The 23,108-nt window shown below is 38.5% G+C and overlaps 1 protein-coding gene across 1 annotated transcript in view; it reads right to left on the bottom strand.

Annotated features, from left to right (window-relative positions):
• Positions 1–7,788: 7,788 nt before the first annotated feature.
• The window catches only part of TSPAN18 (tetraspanin 18), a 234,587-nt gene continuing 219,267 nt past the window's right edge, over positions 7,789–23,108 (bottom strand). The window contains exons 7-10 of the mRNA XM_058161711.1: positions 20,535–20,633; positions 17,388–17,567; positions 14,541–14,624; positions 7,789–11,539 (exon numbers count right to left, since the gene is read on the bottom strand). Coding sequence (XP_058017694.1) covers positions 11,492–11,539; positions 14,541–14,624; positions 17,388–17,567; positions 20,535–20,633 — 411 coding nt within the window. The 3' untranslated portion in view covers positions 7,789–11,491. The remainder of the gene's footprint in view (positions 11,540–14,540; positions 14,625–17,387; positions 17,568–20,534; positions 20,634–23,108) is intronic.

Raw genomic sequence — 23,108 nt, 5'->3', positions numbered from 1 at the left:
TTTAAATCTCAAGACGAGTTCTAGAAGACAGCTAATGTGTTGGTAGTTTGCTAGGTGAAAGTGTGGGTATTTTAACCTTCAGCTGTCTCCTTTCTCTTTCAGTGACTTCAATCACCTTGGTTGATTCGGAAGGGCTGGAGGGCTTTTCTATTTTTTTCTTTTTCTTTTCCACATTCCTTTTTGTTAGTGCATTGTCTTTAAAAGCAGTCATTATAGCATGCATCAATGTGTCAGTCCAGTGCTGGTCTCCCTGCCACAGCAGACAAGAAAAAAGAAAGATCAAAGCTGAGCTCCTTCCTGCCTAATGTCTCTTTGGATAGGACAGAGATAATGAGGCTTGCTCAAAATGTGAAAGGGAGAGTGATTCCCAATTGTTAGTCAAATTACTCTGTAAAACTAGATGATGGCCCACGATATCCCATTCTACTATCCTCCAGACCGACTGGACTGAATATCTGTCACAACAGCCAGTGCAGGATGGGGATGGTAGAAGTTGAAGTTGAACTATCATAGACTGGGAAAGGGATTTGGAGCAGTTTTCCAAGGTTTACAAAGATAGACCCAGCAATTACATTGAAATTGCAGTGGACATTTTAAGTATATTCTTCCTTTTCATTTGTCAATTGTGATTGGGTCTCTTGTCAAGTCTGTCTACAAAAATCTTACAGCCAGGGCTGAAATAACGTCTTGCTTTACGGGGGAATCCCAAAGGCATATTATACAGAATTCTTAGAAAGTTGAATATTGGCATCTTTTAATGTGCTTCTTAGAAAATGATACCATGAAACCTGGATATAAACTATATTAATTTAAAAAGAGATTCAAGCTCTTTGGATGGAAGCCTCAATCTGCTACTGCTTCGAAATATGTCTTTTTATTTTTGGACATCATTTCTCCCTTTCTTCTCTGCTGTTGGCCACTTAGTACTGTTCTAGTTAGCAGTGTTTAGTTTTTAAATCTCAAGACGAGTTCTAGAAGACAGCTAATGTGTTGGTAGTTTGCTAGGTGAAAGTGTGGGTATTTTAACCTTCAGCTGTCTCCTTTCTCTTTCAGTGACTTCAATCACCTTGGTTGAGAGTGGCCAAGTGTCTATGGGAGCCACATTTCTTCTCATCAGTCGAGCCCTCTTTGTACTTATCAGCATTTATTACTACTATCAAGTTGGACGCAGACCCAAGAAAGTCTAATGGGCAGAACTTTAAGAGGGTGGAAGACCTTGGTTGATTCGGAAGGGCTGGAGGGCTTTTCTATTTTTTTCTTTTTCTTTTCCACATTCCTTTTTGTTAGTGCATTGTCTTTAAAAGCAGTCATTATAGCATGCATCAATGTGTCAGTCCAGTGCTGGTCTCCCTGCCACAGCAGACAAGAAAAAAGAAAGATCAAAGCTGAGCTCCTTCCTGCCTAATGTCTCTTTGGATAGGACAGAGATAATGAGGCTTGCTCAAAATGTGAAAGGGAGAGTGATTCCCAATTGTTAGTCAAATTACTCTGTAAAACTAGATGATGGCCCACGATATCCCATTCTACTATCCTCCAGACCGACTGGACTGAATATCTGTCACAACAGCCAGTGCAGGATGGGGATGGTAGAAGTTGAAGTTGAACTATCATAGACTTGGAAAGGGATTTGGAGCAGTTTTCCAAGGTTTACAAAGATAGACCCAGCAATTACATTGAAATTGCAGTGGACATTTTAAGTATATTCTTCCTTTTCATTTGTCAATTGTGATTGGGTCTCTTGTCAAGTCTGTCTACAAAAATCTTACAGCCAGGGCTGAAATAACGTCTTGCTTTACGGGGGAATCCCAAAGGCATATTATACAGAATTCTTAGAAAGTTGAATATTGGCATCTTTTAATGTGCTTCTTAGAAAATGATACCATGAAACCTGGATATAAACTATATTAATTTAAAAAGAGATTCAAGCTCTTTGGATGGAAGCCTCAATCTGCTACTGCTTCGAAATATGTCTTTTTATTTTTGGACATCATTTCTCCCTTTCTTCTCTGCTGTTGGCCACTTAGTACTGTTCTAGTTAGCAGTGTTTAGTTTTTAAATCTCAAGACGAGTTCTAGAAGACAGCTAATGTGTTGGTAGTTTGCTAGGTGAAAGTGTGGGTATTTTAACCTTCAGCTGTCTCCTTTCTCTTTCAGTGACTTCAATCACCTTGGTTGATTCGGAAGGGCTGGAGGGCTTTTCATTTTCAACAAGTAATGGTATTTGGACAATCTAAAGACTTATTCGTGGATGGCCAATTTTATGTGCTGATTTTGCCTACTGTGGTCTCTTCTTTTTTCTGCTCAACTATTACCAACACTGCCGCCTTGATCAACTTCTGGCATTAACTACGTATGCGCATGAACTTGGACTACCATGTATGCTGCAGCTGAAGACCATACAAAAACCATGAATCAAAATAGAAATTCTTGAAATATTTGACTTTATGATAAATGTGGTGATTCAAGTGGTGAACTTAGAATTAAGAGAGAATGCCTGGAGAGATTAAATTCCTCTATAGGAATGAACTTGTTAAGGCTACTTTCGGTTGTTTTAAGTTTTTGTTCTGTAGAAAAGATGATTTGTACACTTAATGAAATAAGTATGATTCCAAGCAGTTACCATCTGGTATTGAGCATTTTGTTCCAAGGTAGAAAACTGAATTAGAGGAAGGAACACTTTTTAACAGTGTTTTAATCCGGTCTCCAAATCTTTAAACCAAATTTTGGTTTAGGGAAAGGAATTATATGCTCTTATGAATCAAGATGTTGCCCTGTTATATTTCTATAGTAAATATGACTCATTAGCGTATTAATTGTCTCTTTACCAAGGCTCACTTTGAGGTATTTCAAAATAGTAATACATAGTAAAAAAAAAACCTGCCATATAATTATCCATGTTTTATTATCATACCGGTAGATTTTCTAGGTTTTTCACCGATATTTGTGAAACCAAGAGAGATGCATATAAATTGGCCACAATCTGATTTTCATGTATATTACTACTATTTATTAAATTTGTATGCTACCCATCTCACTGTCAGGTGATTCTGGGTGGTTTACAACATCACATATAGTTTCTCAGGGCTGGAATAGTTAAGGCCGTGCCATCCTAGATAATTGGCTCCCTACTTTTATGGCTTGGCAGCCTGGCTGGGGGCTGAGAATGGAACCAGGCCATGCAATCAGGGGACCGACATGCATGTGTGCTGGGACACTGCTCACACTGCACTGAGTGCACAAGTGTACATCAGTCCTCCTCTCGCATGTCCCAGTTTATTACAGGCCACGGCCCAGTATGGATCATGGCCCCTGTCCTAGATTGTAAAGTCCATTGGTCTGATATATAGTAATAGGTTTTCATCCTGGGTCACAGTAAAGGGGCTTCAACATAGACTGAGTTTTTTCTTAAAGATCAAACACTTGCCTGCTGTTCTGAAATCAGATATGCTCAGGGATTCCATGAAAATGTTATTGAAAGCTATAAACTGTTCCACTGAACTAGAAAAATGCGGACCACCAGCACTTCACATACTGCAGGAAAGCAGCAGTTCAACATAGATTACTGAATAAAGAAGTACTTGTCGGCTTCCCAAGTGTGTGAAAATCAAATACACTTATTAAACGGACGCTAATAAATAATCTCAAACCCCCAGATTTTATTAGCCTTTCAATTATTTTGCATAAGTAATCATTAGGCAATAGACCAGCAACCTCATTTTTTTATTTACAAAATTCCATATGCCTGCCAACTCCAACAAAATCTGGTATTGGTAAAAAAACATTATGAACAATTGAAATATCTCTTACAGGCAGCTTGTCATAAAGCATACTCCTTCTAATACCATCTGCAGTCTTTAAAGAGGAAAAACTGTCTGGGGTATGTGGACATTTTAAAAAAGTGGAACATGACACCAAGGGTAATAGGCCGATCTTTGCAAAAAATATTTTTTAAAAGGAGTGGTGAAAACTTCATAATGGTTAAACGTTATTTGAAGATCACATTCAGTTATAAGTTTATCTGTTGCTGAACTAATTTGCCTTTGGTCTTTAATATGAGAAAATCTAATTGACAATAGTAATTTTTAGCCATAATGCTGAATAACCAGAAATGGTTGTGAAGGAGGAACAACCTTCTAGCAGAATTTTGGAGAAGTTTTGTCACCTGTCTCCAAAAGGAATGCATTAGTGGTGGGTTTCAAATTTTTTTACTACTGGTTCTGTGGGTGTGTCTTGGTGGGCATGGCATGGCTTGGTGGGCGTGGCAGGAGAAAGAGACTGTAAAATCTCCATTCCCACCCCACTCCAGGGGAAGGATATTGCAAAATCTCTATTCCCATCGCATTCTGGACCAGCCAGAGGTGGTATTTGCCGGTTCTCTGAACTACTCAAAATTTCCAATACCAGTTCTCTAAACTACTCAAAATTTTCACTACCGGTTCTCCAGAACTGGTAAGAACCTGCTGAAACCCACCTCTGGAATGCATCTTATAGTTTTTCATATAGAGGAGCAGAACTGAAGCAAAAGTAGAAAGGATGTTGTTGCTGCAACACTAAGACCCTGATAGGATTAGGTACAGGGGTGGGTTCTACTTACCTTTACTATCAGTTCACAATGGGGGAATGCGCAAAATTGGTGATATTTAGACAGATCTTAAATATGGCTTAAATTTTAACTATTAAAACAATTTAATTGGATACTGCCGTGTTTCCCCCGAAAATAGGAAATGTCCTAAAAATAAGGCCAAGCCTGATTTTTGGGGTGGGTGTAAATATACGCCCTCCCCTGAAAATAAGCCCTAGTGAAGGGGTGGGTGTGGCAGTCCTTCCCTTCCCCGGTCAGCTAATGGCAGCTGGGCCCCTTAATTGTGACCCGCAGATCAGCTGAGCTGATCGGGAGCTGCCTCTCATTCTCTTTCCTCCCAGCGTTCTTGGTGCTTGCCTGCCTCCCAACCATTCGTTCGTTCATCCATCCATCCCTCTCACCTGCAAACTCCTGCCCTGCTCTCAAGAGAGCAGCTGCCTGGCACTTCTTGCCACGTGGTGCCCACCTACCATTGAGGATGGCTTCCCCTGCGGCTTCCAAACCCTGGCTGGAAGCTACTGGAAATGGAGAAGATGCCGGTTGAGCCAGCCACCTGCTGCCAAGTCTTTTGGCAGCTGGGGCAGAGAGGTGGCAAAGAGCAAAGGGAGTTAAAGCCCCGCATGGGGAAACCACACCGTTGCCGCCATCCAAGCATTGAGGATGGCTTCCTCTGTGGCTTCCAAAACCTGGCTGGAAGTTGAGAAGAGGCCGGTCGAGCCAGCCACCTGTTGTCGAGTCTTCTGGGAGCCGGGGTAGCCACATGGAGTTGGAACCTTAGAGCTGGCCGCTTCCTGCTATATGGTTAGGTGCTCGCCGGCTTTGCCCATATTGACATGGTGAGGTCTAGGAGGCGTGCAAGCAGGGGAGGGAACAGGTGCTTGCACAGCTTGGTGCTTTCAGGCAGCTCACGCTCCCCCCCACATAGGAGGGACAGCTCTTGATGGCGCAGGGAGGGAGCCTCTCTCTGCCAGACCCCCCAATAATAAGGCAAAGGCCATATTTCGGGTGTCAAAAGAAAACAAGACCCTGTCTTTTTTTCGGGGAAACACGATATCAATATTTCCAGGCTGAATTACAAACATAATGATTGAAAAGAGAATGTAAAAACTGTTTGAAACGCTCAAAATTATCTGTGACTCAGAAGTTAAATTAAGGGGAAGTATAGAAAGGGAATGAATCTTGCCAAAAAATAAGGATGAGAAAACAAAACACCACTGTATGACATGCATGCCCAGAAAATATATTGCAAAGAATAGCTTTTTTCAACATTCTCATGTTTAGAACTTTCTTTTTACCAGTATTTTTTGGACACTAATACTATATTTATAGCTCTTCATTGTGAATGTATCTACATTACCTGCATTAAGCTAATTTTATTTATTTTAAGCATATTACTCCATTTTGGGATTGATTGGCCAAAGGCATAGTAAGAAATTCATTTAACATAGCATGTTTTTCAATCCTACTCTTGAATCAGGGCATAGTCCCATGCAAATCCCTGAAATCCCTTTCAGTATTCACTCATTCCTATTTCATTCCCAAACACAATTCTACCACTTTGGTTTTTAATTCTGCTACTGAAGTTTCCTTGGTTAGCTTTTCTCACCCACTTCCAAAACAATGTTTTATTTCTATCCAAATGTTTCTGCAATTTCTCTGCCTTTAATCTCAACTGTGGTTTGTTATATTCTGTTCTATTCTGAGGTGTGTCTATTCTAAGGTGGGAAAAATCTCCTTCTCCATCTGCAACTAGAAAATTACTAAAATATGGATGTGATTTTCTTGTGGAGCACAACTGTGCAGGATTGTGCCCTAGGCCTTGGGTAGAGTCTGCATCGATTCTTGGCAATTGTAAGAATTATGTTTATTTTTCTCCTCTACTGAAGGAGAGATAACGAAGAGGAATGTGAACAACTCTCCAAGGGCATCAGTTTAAGTATGCCAAGAAAAGAGGCAGAATTCTGACTGAAAGAAGAGGTGACATTGAATAAAATTTGGGAAGCGCAATACAACTTCATACCATGCAGGGAAAAAAACAGACCTGTTTTATTGTTAATTGGGAAAAGTATCAACGTGCAAAAATGAATTTATTGCAATATTGTTGATTTATAGAAAGCATTCCCAAATTCCCTGATACAGGGAAGAGATTTAATTATGGAAAGAGAGTTGAAGATTGCTTCCTGAAAGTGGGAGGAACACTCTATGATAGCAATAGTAATAGCACTTAGACTTATATACCGCTTCATAGTGCTTTACAACCCTCTCTTAAGGGGTTTACAGAATCAGCCTATTGCCCCCAACAATCTGGGTCCTCATTTTTACTGACCTCAGAAGGATGGAAGACTGAATTTACCTTGAGCCTGGTGAGATTCGATCTGCCAAACTGCTGGCAGCAGGTGATCAGCAGAAGTAGCCTGCCGTACTGCGCTCTAACCACTGCGCCACCACAACTCTTCTATGAGGCAAGAAAAGCAAGTATACAAATTCAATGAGATACCAGTGAAGGGTTCAACATTAATCAAAGGGTAAGTTCTAGGCCTGGGCTGTCCCTTCTTTAATGTATTGTGCATAAATATACAAAGAATGCATATGGCGATATTAGATCTGTGTGTTAATTTAGGAGATAAATGTGCCTAGACTTTTGTACACAGATGGCCAAGACCCCAAACAGGTTGGAGAAGGAACGGGAAGACCAAGAAAGACATCAGTCTGGAGAAAACTGATGAATTCCTGGTAGGTTTAAAGAGAAAAAGAAAAAATATGAATTGGTATAGTGCAAACATAAATAAACTAAATGCAAAGCAAACTAAATATGGTTTGCAAAGTAAAAAATGTAGAGAGCAATACTGAACAGTGTTAGTGTAAATCTGGCTATATTTCTTTTCTTGTTTCTATTGTCTTTTCACTTCTTTGGCTTACTATTTCTTACTCCTTTTCTGTATTTTACATACTGTTAGTTGCCCTGAAATAGAATGTTATTCTGGATATGACTATATTCATATCCTTACTGGTTTCTGTGTTTAAGTAAACTATTGTATTTAGAAGCCATTTTTTTAGCAGAATATGTTTTTTAACAGAATAAACAATAACCTTTGTTTATTGATGCATTCAGATGTAATCTCAAGAGATCCTTATTTAATGTGCTCACTTTAAGCATAAATATATAAAAAAATCAATTGTGGTTGGAGAACCTGCTCCTTTGAGCCTTTAAGATAAACTCCATCCTGTGCCAACTTTATTCAAATGAACTTGACAATCTAAAAACAATTGTGAATTCAAAAATGTCTTCAATGTACCTTATACATACTGACTTCCTGCAGGCTTTTAACGGTGAATGCATAAATGCTTTCAAAAAGTCAAAATATCTTGTGTGAGCTCTGAAAAGTAAGAGCTAACCCAATCTTAACTCAAAAAAACTGGGTGATTATATTGGATTTCATAATCCGGAACAGGACACGGTCTAATTTTCTATATTTTCAACTCAAAATAACAAGTTCTACTGTCTGGATTTTGACCCTCTTTTTTCCCCTCAGGAAAAAGGCGATTACACTTCAATTTCAAAAAGAAAAACACAGAAGCCATGGAATTGTGGAAAGTAAAGCTTTGTTGTCACAGTGTCTTTATTTTTGTATTTTCGTTTTTTAAGAAATGCACACAGAAACTGTGCAAATGCTTCAGAATAGCATCCTATTTTTATGTTACAAAAAATCCCTTTCAATATAAAAAGCATTACAATAAGGAATACAAGTTAAATTAGCTCTAGCCTTCTAATAAAAGGAACATTTAAAATAGATCTCAACATTTACTTTATAAGTGACCTGCTTCCCAGGCACTTGCAACAGTGACAATCACAGAAAGTGAGAAATACTTGGGTGGATCTAGAGTCACAAACACAAACATAAGGAGACAGCCCTGACCCAAATTCTTCTGGACAAACTCCATTTGAAGCATACAATCTATGCAGGGGTTTAGCCACATATATCCATTTCACTTAAGCTTGTGTAGAAGAACATGTAATATGTCATCCCTTCTTCCTAAAAAGATTAGTGACAAAGGGATGATCAGCTCAGGCACAAGTTCATTTGGAACAGAATTTGCCCTTTAATCTATTTCCAGATCAGGAAGAGAGATGATGCAATTTGGAATTTGCTGGAAGGGTTGGTTCATGTATCATGCCAAGTTATGGATTGTTGAAGCACAAATCTATATTTTGCTGGTTTCCCAGAATACACTAAGGTTTATGAACCAAAATGGCTCAGTTTAATCAGATCTGCTAGGCCTAAACCAAACAAATGATATTTAGGACCTAACAGCTGCAGCCTAACTCCAACTAAACAGAGAACAGGAAATCAAGTCTTCCAATCCTTGACTATTCTAAAATGAATTTTGCAATTCTGACAGCACAAAAATGCTAATTAGGTTTTTCTGACTGCATACTTGGTCAAAAATAGCATTACTTTCAATAATTCTCTTATATAAATACATTTTTTTCTCTCCATTAGTATGGTTTTGCGGTAAGTGTCAGATATTTTTGCAGGTATCTTTGAAGCCAGCAAGGTAATTCCCCTTATTTTGTAAAACAATTGACTCCCAATTTTCTGTGCCAAGGAAGTGGTGGCCTCCCTTTCACTGGGATTGCTTAAACAAAAGCTAGACTAAGCCATTACTAAACAATAGATTAGACTTGACTACCCAGACAGCTAGCTCTGTGTCATTGTTTAGGATTTTCTTTGGGATTATCATGAGTGCCTGTGCTGAAGTAATGAAAGGAAAGGGCAGAAAAATGTTCAAATTGGAGAGCAAACAGGAGATAGCAGAATGAGTCAGAAATTGGAAAACCACCACGTAAACTAGAGCTTCCTGTTGGCTTAGGTAGTTGGAATTAAACAACCACTAATCAGCTGCAGCTCATTGGCTGGATCTGTTCCATCACAGCAGCCAATAATAGGTTACCAAATCACAGGTCACCTTCACCCCCCACCCTTGTTATGTCTCTTTGCCTAGCATCCCTGTTCAAACAGAATTCTGTTCCCCCCACTAACAAAATGCCTTTCATGTATTATCTCTAGATGGGACCAACTAACACAGTTCTTCAAATCCTGCAAACCTGGTTTGCTCATGTTTGGAAGCCATCATGAATTCTAAATGCACAGAACTTAACAAAGTAACACTGAAACCATGTTTGATAGATTGTCAAAAACTACACTGAGATTTAACTTATCATATGTTAATTAACCAAACAGTCAAGACAACTATGATTGTTCTAGCATGTTTTCATCTCATATCCAATAATACTTGCTGAATTTTTTCCCCCAAGCTATACTTGTGGAGATTATTACTTCTAGATGAACACCTTATTATTGTTGCTTTCAACAGGGATTCTCAACATCTCATCTTTGGCATCCTATGTCACCAAATCCTATTCATATTTTTAGTAGTAGGTTACCATCTTTTTCAAAAGTGTCACATCATATTATTTTGCCAGTTTACATCTTTGTCCAACATTCAGTAAATAATGCAATTTCACTCTAATTTACATATTCATCAGGATCTTAAACAAGAAGGGTTTGGCTTTAAGGCTGAACAAAATATTCCCAGTTTGAAGCAAGTGTTTTGGGGCAGTTTGACTCTTCTGGAATGGTCAGGGAAAAACATTTCAAACTTTTAGGAACTATTTACTACTTGAAATGGAAAGTTTCAAGCTCAAAATTCTTTGTACTTCAAATGTTTTACACATTGCTACATGTATGTCTTGGAACTTCAGTTCTGCCTCTTGGGCTTATTGACTGTGTTTGCTGAGTGGATAATAGACTACTGAAGCTAAAACTTGGCAACAGTTAAAAATGAAAAGAAAAAAAAATAAATCAGAGCATATTGGGTTTTTTTAAGCAAAGAATGCCTAGGTCAGAAGCAACACCACAAAACTTACAAATTAAATTTTGCAAAAGGCAAATGCAAAAATGCCTCATTGCTTTCCGTGCTTGTTGGGGATTATTTTTAACACAGTTGAAAGGCACATGGAGACAAGACACCAAGCTAAATCAATTGCTATATGAAGGCCAAACTTGGCAATGTATTTTTCACAGAGCATGATGGTGACAAGACATTCAAAAGCCTAAAAAACCCAAAACAGATACATCTCCTTAGGGGAGGCAGCACCAACAATTCTAGACAAGAACATACTTTTTTTCTTTAAGGTGAGGGAACCAGCAGCTGAGCTGCTTTAGTCTTTGTTCTCACATAACACTGATCAGAAATTTCAATGCGATAAATGGTATGCACTAAAATGGTATGCATTGATTTCAGCTTACCCTACTTTTCATCATTACATCTGATACACACAACCCCATCCTCAAGATTCTTGGAGAAGGCATTCTCCATTCCAAGCATTCCTGAATGCTTGTATCTTCTGGATCACACATGAGATGGAAAACTATCTATCTTGGTAGAACACTTGCAAGTCAAACCCCAATGCATTCCCCCCCCCTTAGCTTAAAACTGAAGTAATCTGTATACATCTCAATGCTTTAGACGATTTTAAATGAAGATCTTGTTTAAAGTAGGTAGTCTTCTTTATCTTCCTCAATCAATGGATCATTATTGTATGAGAGATGTGTGTTCCAGACAACATCCTGGATATTATTAGAGTTCATTTCCCGTCCTGTCTTGCAGGCTTTTAGTGCAATCCATTTGAGTGGCTTCAGATGAATGGCTCCTCTTGAAGATGGCAAGGAACTAGACAGCACCTCAAAGTTCCAGCCCCTGAAGTACAATCCTTTTGATCATTAATATATTACAGTCCTTTCCCTCTTTTTTCTAGTTTGCTAACCGAAAAATAAAGTTTATCTTCTTCCTTTTCCTTCTTCAAAGCAAGTCCTTGAAAAACCATTTGTGGCTCATGAAACACTTCCTACTGGATTCCCCGAAAGAGGCACATAGCAAAGATCATAGCAAACAGCTGTAAAAGACATATAGCAAAAGAGGGTCCTGGTTATTACAGATCAAACCAAATCCATTTTATTACAATCATAGATCTTCAAAGGGGAGGGGGCAAGGTTATACAAATGGTCATCATGAAGAAACTTTAAAATGTAATAGGTAAAAATTTGAATGTAAGGGCCATATAAAGTAGACATAGAAAGCATAAAGGATATAAAATTGTAAATTTAAAAGGAGTTTAAAAGTAAACTGGAGGCTCCAGTTAGTTCAGAATGCAGCTGCGCGGGTGATAGAGGGAGCGGTTCGGAGCTCCCATGTAACACCCATCCTGCGCAGACTGCACTGGCTGCCTGTTGTCTTCCGGGTGCGCTTCAAGGTACTGGTTACCACCTTTAAAGCGCTCCATGGCTTAGGACCGGGATATTTACGGGACCGCCTACTGCCATCTTGTATCTCCCAGCGACCTGTGCGTTCTCACAGAGAGGGACTCCTTAGGGTGCCGTCAGCCAAACAATGTCGACTGGCGGCCCCCAGGGGAAGAGCCTTCTCTGTGGGGGCTCCTACCCTGTGGAACGAGCTTCCCCCTGGACTTCGACAAATACCTGACCTTCGGACCTTTCGCCGTGAACTTAAGACTTATTTGTTTCGTCTTGCTGGACTAGCTTGAATTTTAATTTCAATTTTTAGCTGATTTTATGGGGATTTAATTTTTTATTAATTTTAGTGTTACTTGTATTTTAATACTAGGCCAAATTGAATAAGTTTTTTAATGTTTGTTTTTAATATTGTATGTATTGCTGTATTTTTATTCTGGCTGTAAACCGCCCTGAGTCCTTCGGGAGAAGGGCAGTATACAAATTAAATTATTATTATTATTATTATTATTATTATTATTATTATTATTATTATTATTATTATTATTATTATTATTATTATTATTATTGCCATATAAAATATGAACATAAAGTGTGTATGAATGTGGATATATGTGTGGATATTTACAGACCTGTCTGTCTGCTTATCTCTATGAAAATCTAAAGTATTAGGAGGATATTAGGCAGTATGTATCTATATGCTATGTCAGAGACTACATTTATATCTAATATGGCAAAATAGATGCCCCCTGAATCTAATTATAACAGAAAGGTTTAGCTATACTTAGCTAAAGAAAAAAAGAGAGAACCATTGGAAGACTAGGTCTAGGATTCAATCAAAGACTTATCAGGTTTATCCAAAAGAAAACTTTTGTATGGAAATCATTAATACTTTTCTCCAGTTTGTATGCTTTCTTTTAAAAAAAGGGTGGGGAATTCTATTCTTCCTTAGTCCCCAAGAATTTTGGGGCCAGTTGGACAAATTTGCTTCAAAATTTGTCTGCTGAAAAAAATCACTGAATAACAACTTAATTCTGCTGAAGTAATATCACTCCTTTCCTTAATTGTTTCTATGGCTTCCCTGTGAGGCAATGATCAAATTAAAGCTTCTGTTCTTTAAGAGGACTTTTTTAGTTGACTAATTCCAATAGTTTCTTCCATCTCCTTTTCTTTGGTTCAAATAATCTAACGGATGAACTAATGCTGTGACATACATTTAACGATAGAATCATCAACTGCTGAGGGGGGCTTAGGTCCCCCTAAGCCAAGATGGTTCATTCCTGCAATATGTGGAGAGTTAAGCAACCCCATCAAATCTCAATAATTGCACAAAAACCTAAAAAAACCCTACTAAACTGACCTATAAGTGAATGCAAGAATAATTTTCCAATGAATGCTAAATTAGAAAAGGAAATAACTGCTTTGTTACCATACATTTTTATTAAGTAAATCTGACCTCATCTCAAACATATGCATTTGGAATGAGTGAGTATGCTAGGCCTCAAACTCAAACTGCCCAAAGAGCTGCTTATTCAGTTCTACAGACCAATTATTGAATCTGTCATCGGCACCTCCGTAATTGTCTGGTTTGGGTCTGCAGCCAAACAAGACAAACACAGACTTCAACAGATAATTAGAACTGCAGAAAAAAAACAGTTGCTACCAACTTGCCTTCCATTGAGGATCAATGCAGGAATCAAAAAAGAGGGCTGTGAAAATATTTACAGACCCCTCACATCCTGGATATAAATTGTTTCAACTTCTACCCTCAAAAAGACGCTATAGGGTACTGCACACCAAAGCAACTAGACACAAGGACAATTTTTTCCTGAATGCCATCACTCTGCTTAACAACTAATTCCCACAACACTATCAAATAATTTACTAAGACTGTATTACTATTATTCTTCTCTTCCTTACTAGTATCTATCTCTTCCCACTTATTACTATAACCATGTTGCTTGTATCTTTCAATTATATTGTTTTTATTTGTTTCCTAGTATGATTTGATAGCAAACTTGACTATCACTAAGTGTTGTAACTTTTTATTCTTGATGAATGTGTTTTATTCTCCTTATATACTGACAGCATATACACCTAAGACAAATTCCTTCTGTGTCCAATCACACTTGAATAAAGAATTTTATTCTGTTTTATTCTAACACGAGAGGGCAGTATAGGACAGTTGTTTCCTATGCTGGAAACAGTTCAAGTTAGCAACTAGGATTATATAGGATTTTCAGTGTCTATTCAAATTTCAGGCTTCCAAACCAGCTTCCAAACTAATATGAAGAGGGGTGCAGCTGTTTTGAGCATTATACCTAACTTTAATCAGTTGATTTCTTTAAGGGATGCCAGTAAAGTGCTGTGTTCACATAAAGCATAAGGTACTTCCACTGAATTAGTTTTTCCTCAAACTTGACAATTGTCTAATGATTCCTCAGCCACGAGGATTCTGGGAGTTGAACTCTACACATTTTACAATTACCAAGTTTGAGAAATACTGCTCTAAATCATTTTTTAAAATATATTCCTACAAGTAACTTTCTGACTAGAAAGGAAAAATTCAGATGAGAGGCCTGTGGTGGGAACATAAGGAAAAGGAGGCATCTTTTGTGGCCAGGAGGATCCCAATTTGCACTGTACCTCGATGGCTAAAACCCCAATGGCAAGAGCTCCTGCAAGATACACATAGGTTTCAAGAGAATTCAGGATCACAGTGTAACAACCCTGGGAAGGAAGAAAGAAATCTATCTTGAAATAAATGTTTATACAAAGTGAGTGCATTCAATTACTAAATTACTAAATTATATAACACTCCAGACTAAGTAGACACTGAGCAACTGCCATTCTCTTCTTTCAGCAAAAGAAGATTAAAATAAAAAAATCAATTACAACAAAAGAATACATATTAGTAACAGAATTATTAAAAACAAGTAACATGACAAATAATTTATTTATTCTTCATTCATTAATCAAACAAACATGTGCAGCTGTCCATCTTACAAAATGGGAGTGTATGACAATGAATAAAAACAGCTAATATAAACATTATAAAGTCAAAATTTATTCATTATAATCATATTTTATAACATTGCAAAGAAAAACACAGGCAGTGAGGAACAATCAATATTCATATACAACCCAAGACTGGAGCTTTCAGAAAATCCCAGCTGCCTTCCTAGGCTATCCTAAAAGGTCACATTTTTGTAAGCTTTCCTAAAATACAACAAGGTGGAGGCTGATTTGGTCTCAGGAGATGAACTATTTCAGAAAAAAAGGGAGTTGCAACTGGGAAGTCGCAACTCCTTAGATTCTGTGGAAGGCAATCCCTACTCATCTCTATTGAATAGGCAGAAAATACAGGAAGCACTATTTGACAATTTAGTTCTTGTTTAGTGTGGTTGTCTCATCCTAGTCTAGACTGGTTCATTTTCCAATATTCTGCAGACATGCGCTATGCTATAGATGGCTAACCTTTTTGCCATCGCGTGCCAGGAGGGGTTGGGGGGAGGTCACGCATTCTCATGCCCACACCCATAATTCTATGCACCACACCCCCACACATGCATATGCAACACCCCCACCCCCCCGCTCCCACAGCTCCTGGCATGCAATGGCCCAGTAGGCCCATTTTTCTCTCTCACCTGGCTCCTGAGCCTTTCTAGGAGTCTGGGGAGGGTAAAAACGGCTTTCCTCACCCTCCCAGAGGTCCTCCAAAGGCTGAAAATGGCCTGTTTGCCAACTTACGGTGGGACCGGAAGGCCCATTTTTTTGCCTCTCTTGGAGTCTGGGAAGGGCAAAAATGGCCTCCCCCCCCAGAGGTCATCCAGATGCCAAAAAGGCCCATTTGCCAACTTCTGGTGGGACCGAAATGGGCTGTTTTTGGCCTTCAGAGGACTTCCGGGGGGTGGGGAAGCCCATTTTCACCCTCCCCAGACTCCTAGAGAGGCTCTGGAACCATGTGAGAGAGAAAAACAGGCCTTACCCACCCTCCAAGGCCTTCCGGAGGCAGGAGAAGCCTGTTTCCCTACTTCTGGTGGACCCAGAAGGCCTGAAAATTAGCTGGCTGGCACGCGCATACGCGCTGGAGCTGAGCTCACATGCCCACTGATATGGCTACGTGTGCACATGTGGCACATTGTGCCATAGGTTCGCCATTACAGCTATAGATGCATCATTCTTTTTGCATATTACCGTATTTTTCAGAGTATAAGGCGCAGCTTAGTTTTTGGGGAGGAAAATAGGGAGGAAAAAATCTGCCTACCAGGTATTCATCTGGCTAGTGTTCCTTAGTCTGGTCAGCTTCAGCACATTAGTTTGCTGGTTTTGAGCGTGTGCACACTTTTTATCCCCTGCTTGGGGATAAAAAATAGCTTCTAAAGCACAGCTGAGAAGGAGCAGCAATGAGAAAAGCAGGCAAAGCAGGAGACTGTTTCACTCGCTAGCGCCTCATTAGGGATGAAAAAAAAGCTTCAAAAAAGCTACATTCAGAGTATAAGACGCACCCAAAATTTTCAGCCTTTTTTGGGGTGGGGGGAAGTGAGTCTTATACTCTGAAAAATACGGTAGTTAACAATTTGCAGAATTTAGACCACTGCAACATGCTCTACATGGGGCTGCCCCTAAAGAGCATTTGGAAACATCAATGTGGCTTACATGAATAGTAGTAAATGGTGCTAGATATGCAGCACCCATAACATCACTTCTGTGTGAGCTGCATTGATTACTGGTGTGTTTCCAGATGCAGTTCAAGATGCTGCTTACCATCTTTAAAGCCCTACATATCCTGAGACAGGTTATCTGAGGGATCACCTTTTTCCAATAGTCTCTACTCGTCCAACTCAATCTAGCAGAACAAATATATATTTGTTCTGCTAGATTGTAAGCCACTCAAAGTCATTGACTGATTGGGGGGCTATAAAAATGGAATAAATAAATAAATATGTTCATACTAGATAATGTTTCTTGAAAATGTAAATGTTGTAAGAGCTTTGTTCTACAATTATTAAATATTAGTACCACTTTATAAAGTTTTGGTAAGACCACACCTGGAACATTGATCAAAGAGAGAAGCAACCTGGAATTGAGGAGAAACTTCCTAACAGTGAGAACAATTAACCAGTGGAACAGCTTGCCTTCAGAAGTTGTGGGTCCTTCATCACTGGAGGTTTTTAAGAAGAGACTGGACAGTTGCTTGACTGAAATACCATAGGATCTCCTGCTTGAACAAGGGCCTGGATTAGAAGACTTCCAAGGTCCCTTCCAGCTCTATTCTGATTCCTAAGGACTTGAATTTAGCAAAAGCTAAAAGAGCCAATCCTGGTTTCTTTTCATATCATTTCTTCTTTTTTTATTATCTTATTCTATCTTGTACAAAAAAAGGAAGTTTACTCAAAGAAAGGATACCGTCTTCAATCATTCAGGTAAGAATCCTATCAAGGCAGGAACTTTTTGCACCATACTTTATAAATATTTTGATTGTCTCTTTACCTGTTGGTTCTGATAGACTTCCCTTCCTTTCAAACATTCTTTTTTATTGATGAATGCTGCATCGCGAGACTGGAGCTCCCGTTTACAGCAAGCTTCAGGAACAGCAGGATAGGAATCCAGAAGAATGGAAAGAGAGGTTGCCTCGAAATCTTCTGGACCATTGACACCACAGCACCCAAACTAGCATGTGTGAAAGGTGACCAAAGGGTTAATATTTGTGGCAGAATTAGATTGCTTTCTAGGAAATCTGAAGACATATAATAAGCAGCCACCCAAATAGGATTTCTGAATGTATTAACTTAGGATGTAATTTGATACTGGATGTAAAATTCTATTCCTTCCTAAACATTGCAATATTCTTTAAAATAAATAAATAATTAAACAAACAAACAAACAAACAAATCAATCAATCAATCAGGTATGTTTCTAGTCATCATGGATATGACCCTGGCTTGTCCATGCGGCTCAGGAGATGTGGAGACTGTGGGAGATATGCTCCTTAGATGTTCCTTTTAATGGAGATTAGAAAAAAACATTCTGCCAATAACTGCAAGGTATCCAGACCACGCTGATACTACCTATCTTCAGTGGCTGCTTAAGGATGAACAGGTGAAAACTACAGCGCAGGTGACCAGATTCTGTGCAGCAGCACTGGGGATTCATTGCAAATACATGTCTTCTTCACCATAGCGATGTACATAACAACTGTGGCTAACCGTTGCACTGCTTAGCCATTCCCCTTTTAGTGTTGTACCCACAACGGACCACACAGTTTAGGGATTGCAATAATTGTATAATCAGACCATGTAAAATGGACACTGGCTTTTATTATAGATTTAGCTGTCATTTATTATTTTCAACTAGAAGTCTTAAGTATATATATACTGAGTGCTTTTATTTGTTTCTGGTCTAAGACTGTAATAATAAAATTGAAATTAATAAAATTGAAATTGACCCTGGCTTCAACGTATGTTGAAATCCTCAGTTATAAATAAACAAATCAAGAGAGTGTGAAAAGCCTGAGACTTTGGATTAGCTTCCTATAGAACTGCCTGTTGTTTTCTGTGTTTATGAAATAGAAAACTATTGTGTAAAATAAACAAGTGTTCAGATTGTCTAATGCTATAATATCAAAAATTATATTTTCAATATCATAACCTCTTTCGCACTAGTTGTAATATGGTTTGTTTATTTTTGTCATTATACAAACCCATCCAGGAATCAAGGTTTCTGTGCTAGTTCGAGAAAATGTAATATAAAAATTCCAGCATAGCATTACATATGGACTTGCATATGTTAAGACCCAGCAATTTCCCAGAGGAGTGACACAATTAAAGCAACAGCAATAACAACCTTCATTAGAACTTAATGAGAACATTTTCAAATTGCTGCCTTTGATCCTCTGGTAGTGCCAAATGAGATCATTTCCATAAAATAAGGCACAAGTTCCTTAATGGTGATATCTGACTGAAAATTAACTAAATCAGGAGCATATAGAACAACTTAAATATCAGAATTTAAGAGCCTGGCACAATTAATTTTGTTGGGTTTTGTTTTGTAATGAACAGAAAACAAAATGGGCACTAGGAAAGCTACTTGGGAAAAACTGCTATTGCTAGTATATCCCACGGAGATTTATTTCATTCCTTCAATATCTGGCAGACTTGCTTACAATTTTTGCTTTACTTCTGTTGAAAAAGGCTTCTATCATTAAGAAGCAGGAGATGCTTCAAACTCATACCTTGCAGATCCCCAACCTAGAGGAATGCAGCCCAGCCAATGCATAAAAACAACAAGCTGGTTGTTTGAATGCCAGTCCTATAAATGGTGTCAAGAAAAGGGTAGAAATTTGCAATTGTCACCAGCTCATCTTTTCTGCCTATCTCTTTTGGTTAGAGCACTTGGCCACATTAGGCTTCTCTTTGGGCTACTCATACCTACTTGGAAGAAAGTCTCACCACTTAATAGAAATTATTTCTAAATATAGAGATGAAAAAATGTGTTCTGGTGCTGTAATAGCAATAACACTTAAGACTTATATACCGCTTCACAGTGCTTTACACTGTGCTTTAACCTCTCTAAGCAGTTTACAGAATCAGCATATTGCCCCCAACAATCTGGGTCCTCATTTTACCAACCTCAGAAGGATGGAAGGCTGAATCAACCTTGTGCCAATGAGAATCAAACTGCTGGCAGTTGGCAGAGTTAGCCTGCAATATTGCATTCAAATCACTGCGCCACCACGGCCCTATAATCTTAAATACATTCCCAGAGTGAAAATCCTATTGAACCTGAATAGAAGCATTTATACTTTAGGATGGTGACCCTTCTACTTCCCCACCCTCTTTTGCTTTTCTTTCCTATTCTATCAAAATTAATTGTGTTTTCATTCTTTTGTGCAACTACCAGCCACTGTTTTATATAAAATGAGTGTCAATTTTGTTTACCTTTGAGTCAAGTTCAGCTCCTAGTAATCTCATGTCTGTTGTCTTGGCATTTTCGGGTCTTTTCCTGTGTAAGGTTGAGAGTATCTTGGCGACGTTTCGACGAGGTCTCACTCATCATCTTCAGGCTGGAGCTCGAGAAGCACAAAGCTGAAGACACCAGCCTGAAGATGATGAGTGAGACCTCATCGAAACATCGCCAAGATACTCTCAACCTTACACAGGAAAAGACCCAAAAATGCCAAGACCTACATACTTATACCCCTGAAAACTTACGAAAAAAAACACACACACACACACACACACACACACACACAGATATATATATGTAGGTCTTTGGTTATTCGGGTTTTCTTCCGCGTAAAATTGGAAGTGTCTTGGCGACGTTTCGACGAAGTCTCATTCGTCATCTTCAGGCTTCAGCTTCGTGCTTCGAGTAGAAGCACGAAGCTGAAGCCTGAAGATGACGAATGAGACTTCGTCGAAACGTCGCCAAGACACTTCCAATTTTACACGGGAGAACACCCGAATAACCAAAGACCTACATACAAACACCCGCGAAAACCTCAGAAAACATATATATATATATTACAGACTAGACTATTTCCTGGCACCAAGCAAGCATGAGCCAGCCCTGACTCCGCTTGGTAATTAAGATTTTAAAAAACCCATATCAGGATGCATTGAACAATCAAGTACTTACTGTGATCATGACTGAGTTCCAGGTGGAAGAAAAGACGTCTGATTCATTGTTCCCCTGATAATGCTTTTTCAGTTCCTTGGTAAAAAACTCTCTGGTCAGCTGCAGCAACAAAAATCAAGCACAGAAGAGGGAATGAATGAATCCATGCCAGAACTTCAAAGCAGGGCTGCAATTCTACTCATGGTAATAGGACTTGAAAGCAAGATTTATAACACAGCTATCACCATGTGATGGATTAAGCCTACATGGTTAGATGATCCATCCAATGGAGATGCATCCCTGAATTCAAAGCTAGGTGAAGGGAAAAAGTGACATGACAGTGGCCCTTAGAATTTCCTTCACATTTACGGCCTTTTCACATAACGCATCCCTTATTACAACACCATTTCACAATTTCAGGCGCTGGCATCTCCAGGTGGATTCCTACCTTGGAGATTCAGTAGTAACTCAGTACTGAATGCGATGGCCTAATCTTGGGACGGTTTCTCATATTTCATGAAATTTTCTACTCTTTGTTGGATGTGACCTTAATTTCATTTTTAAAATTTATTTAAATTTTCACTATACAGCATCCAAAACATAGTTTATTTTAAATGTATGAGGCATCCTCTCCCCCCTTTTTTTACCTTAATCTCTATAATTATGTACATAATTGTGTAATTATGAACATAAGCCAGAACACAACATTAAGAGTATAATCAATAAAGCAGAATAGACAAATTTTGGAAACAGCTGACAATTTCATACAATTTTTCAAAATCATACTGTTTGGAGCACAGGCATTTTATTCAGCAGAACTCACCAAGTTTTTCTTCCGTGGCTCTTTTATGTGCCTTTCTAACATCTTTATAAGAACTGGAAGCACAGCCAAGCAAAGTGGAGGATAGTATTGCAAGTAGGGGCAAAGCAAGAGGAAATTCCACTGTTGGGAGTGGACTTTCTTCAATATTGCTTATAGAAACAAAGCTAGAAGTAAAGTATTTATGATTGATCTGCCCAAATAACTATTGATTTTTTTATTGCCATATAATTCCTTCTACAGTTATGAGGTCCATTGTAAATACCCAGGTAAAATATGAAACAGCAGTGCTGGCATTTGAAATATGTTATTAATTCTTCTGGATTGATAAAGAATGTCACCCATGAATTGTGGATTGACTTCTGGTATGGTAACCACATGGACATGTTCATGTAGGTATTTTGGAAATAATAAAGATGGTTTGCCATGGCTTTCTTCTCAGATGTAGGGTTGTTGGGTGTTAGTTGGTTGGGGGTTTTGTTGTTGTTGTTGTGCTTTCTACTTTACAGTCTTATGATTTCTCATGCAAGTATTAATCACTCTCTTTTTTACTTAGCTTTTTTCCGGATCAGCCAAGGCTAGCTAAGTGCTAAGACCTCTCTTCATCCAATGAAAATATAACACATTTTAACAAGCCTGGCAATATATTTCTATATCCACAGTAATAAAGAGAATGTACACCAATTGTTCAGAATTAACAAGTTGGCTCTAGTGTAATTTGCTCTTGGGTGTTGTTTTTTCCTTGAATCACCCTGGGGTGGGTGGGTGTCAGTTTTATTTTTTATATTGTTTGCCTCAAACACATTATTACTAAAGTTAATGGCCCCTTCCGTGGACCTCATAGGATTTGCTGAGAACATATGAAAGCAATATCTTAAACAACTTCAACAAGAGAAGCTCTATCACTCTAAACGGAAATGCTTATTAGTCAGACTGGACAAGAATATCGTCTAGGGAAATAAGCCAGCTCCATCGGGCACCTTGGGGTTAGGAGGTGGCCCATACACACATTCAAGCATTGTGTTTTCCTTTCCTTCTTTTGCATAATTTACGGAGCCTGGACTCCCATCCTGTGGAGGCAGCCACCCAGATATTTTATTGATGTTTGTCTCTTTCCTAAGTGCAGACTTTGAAACTAATATTACAGTTGGTAAGAGTCCCAGTTGGCTTCCTTTGACCAATTCTAAACAAAAGAGCTATTTGAATATAAAGTGAAACCTTTGTTTTGACAGGCAGGATCCCAATGGAAAAGTTGGAGGACTGTATGTGTGATTTTTATGAGATTCGATCTAAAACAAAGCCCAATGCTGGAACTGTAATGCCAGAAATATATTCCATTCCTTTTGACTAGTAGAACGTTTAGATTTGCTCCACATATTTTACAAAGAAGGGTAATAGAGTTAATAGCCATTTCAGAAGGCTCAACAAAAATAAAGAAGTAAAACTCTGTAATACTGATTAACAATTGTTTTTTTTTCTTTTTAGAAGCTAGAGTTAGACTAGGAAGGTTTTTTGTTCATTGTATTGTCAATGCACAAAGCATTTGAATTCATGGATGATTTTACTTAAGATTTTGGTAATAATGACAGTGATTAGAAAATTAGCTGGATAGTTGACAGAATAGTTTATCAGCAATCTCTTTTCCTAGAGAAGTAAATTCCTGTAACTTCTGGCTGGCAAGTAGAATGCATTCCTCCTCCTCCAAGACGTTCAGGATAATGAAATAACAACGAGTTAGAGCAGCAATAGGGGAAAAAATAGTGTGATTCCAATCA

Source organism: Ahaetulla prasina, chromosome 1, assembly GCF_028640845.1.
Source record: "Ahaetulla prasina isolate Xishuangbanna chromosome 1, ASM2864084v1, whole genome shotgun sequence".
NCBI classification, from domain to species: Eukaryota; Metazoa; Chordata; class Lepidosauria; order Squamata; family Colubridae; genus Ahaetulla; species Ahaetulla prasina.
The sequence above is the reverse complement of the archived record's forward strand: the minus strand, read 5'-3'. Positions and strand labels throughout refer to the sequence as shown.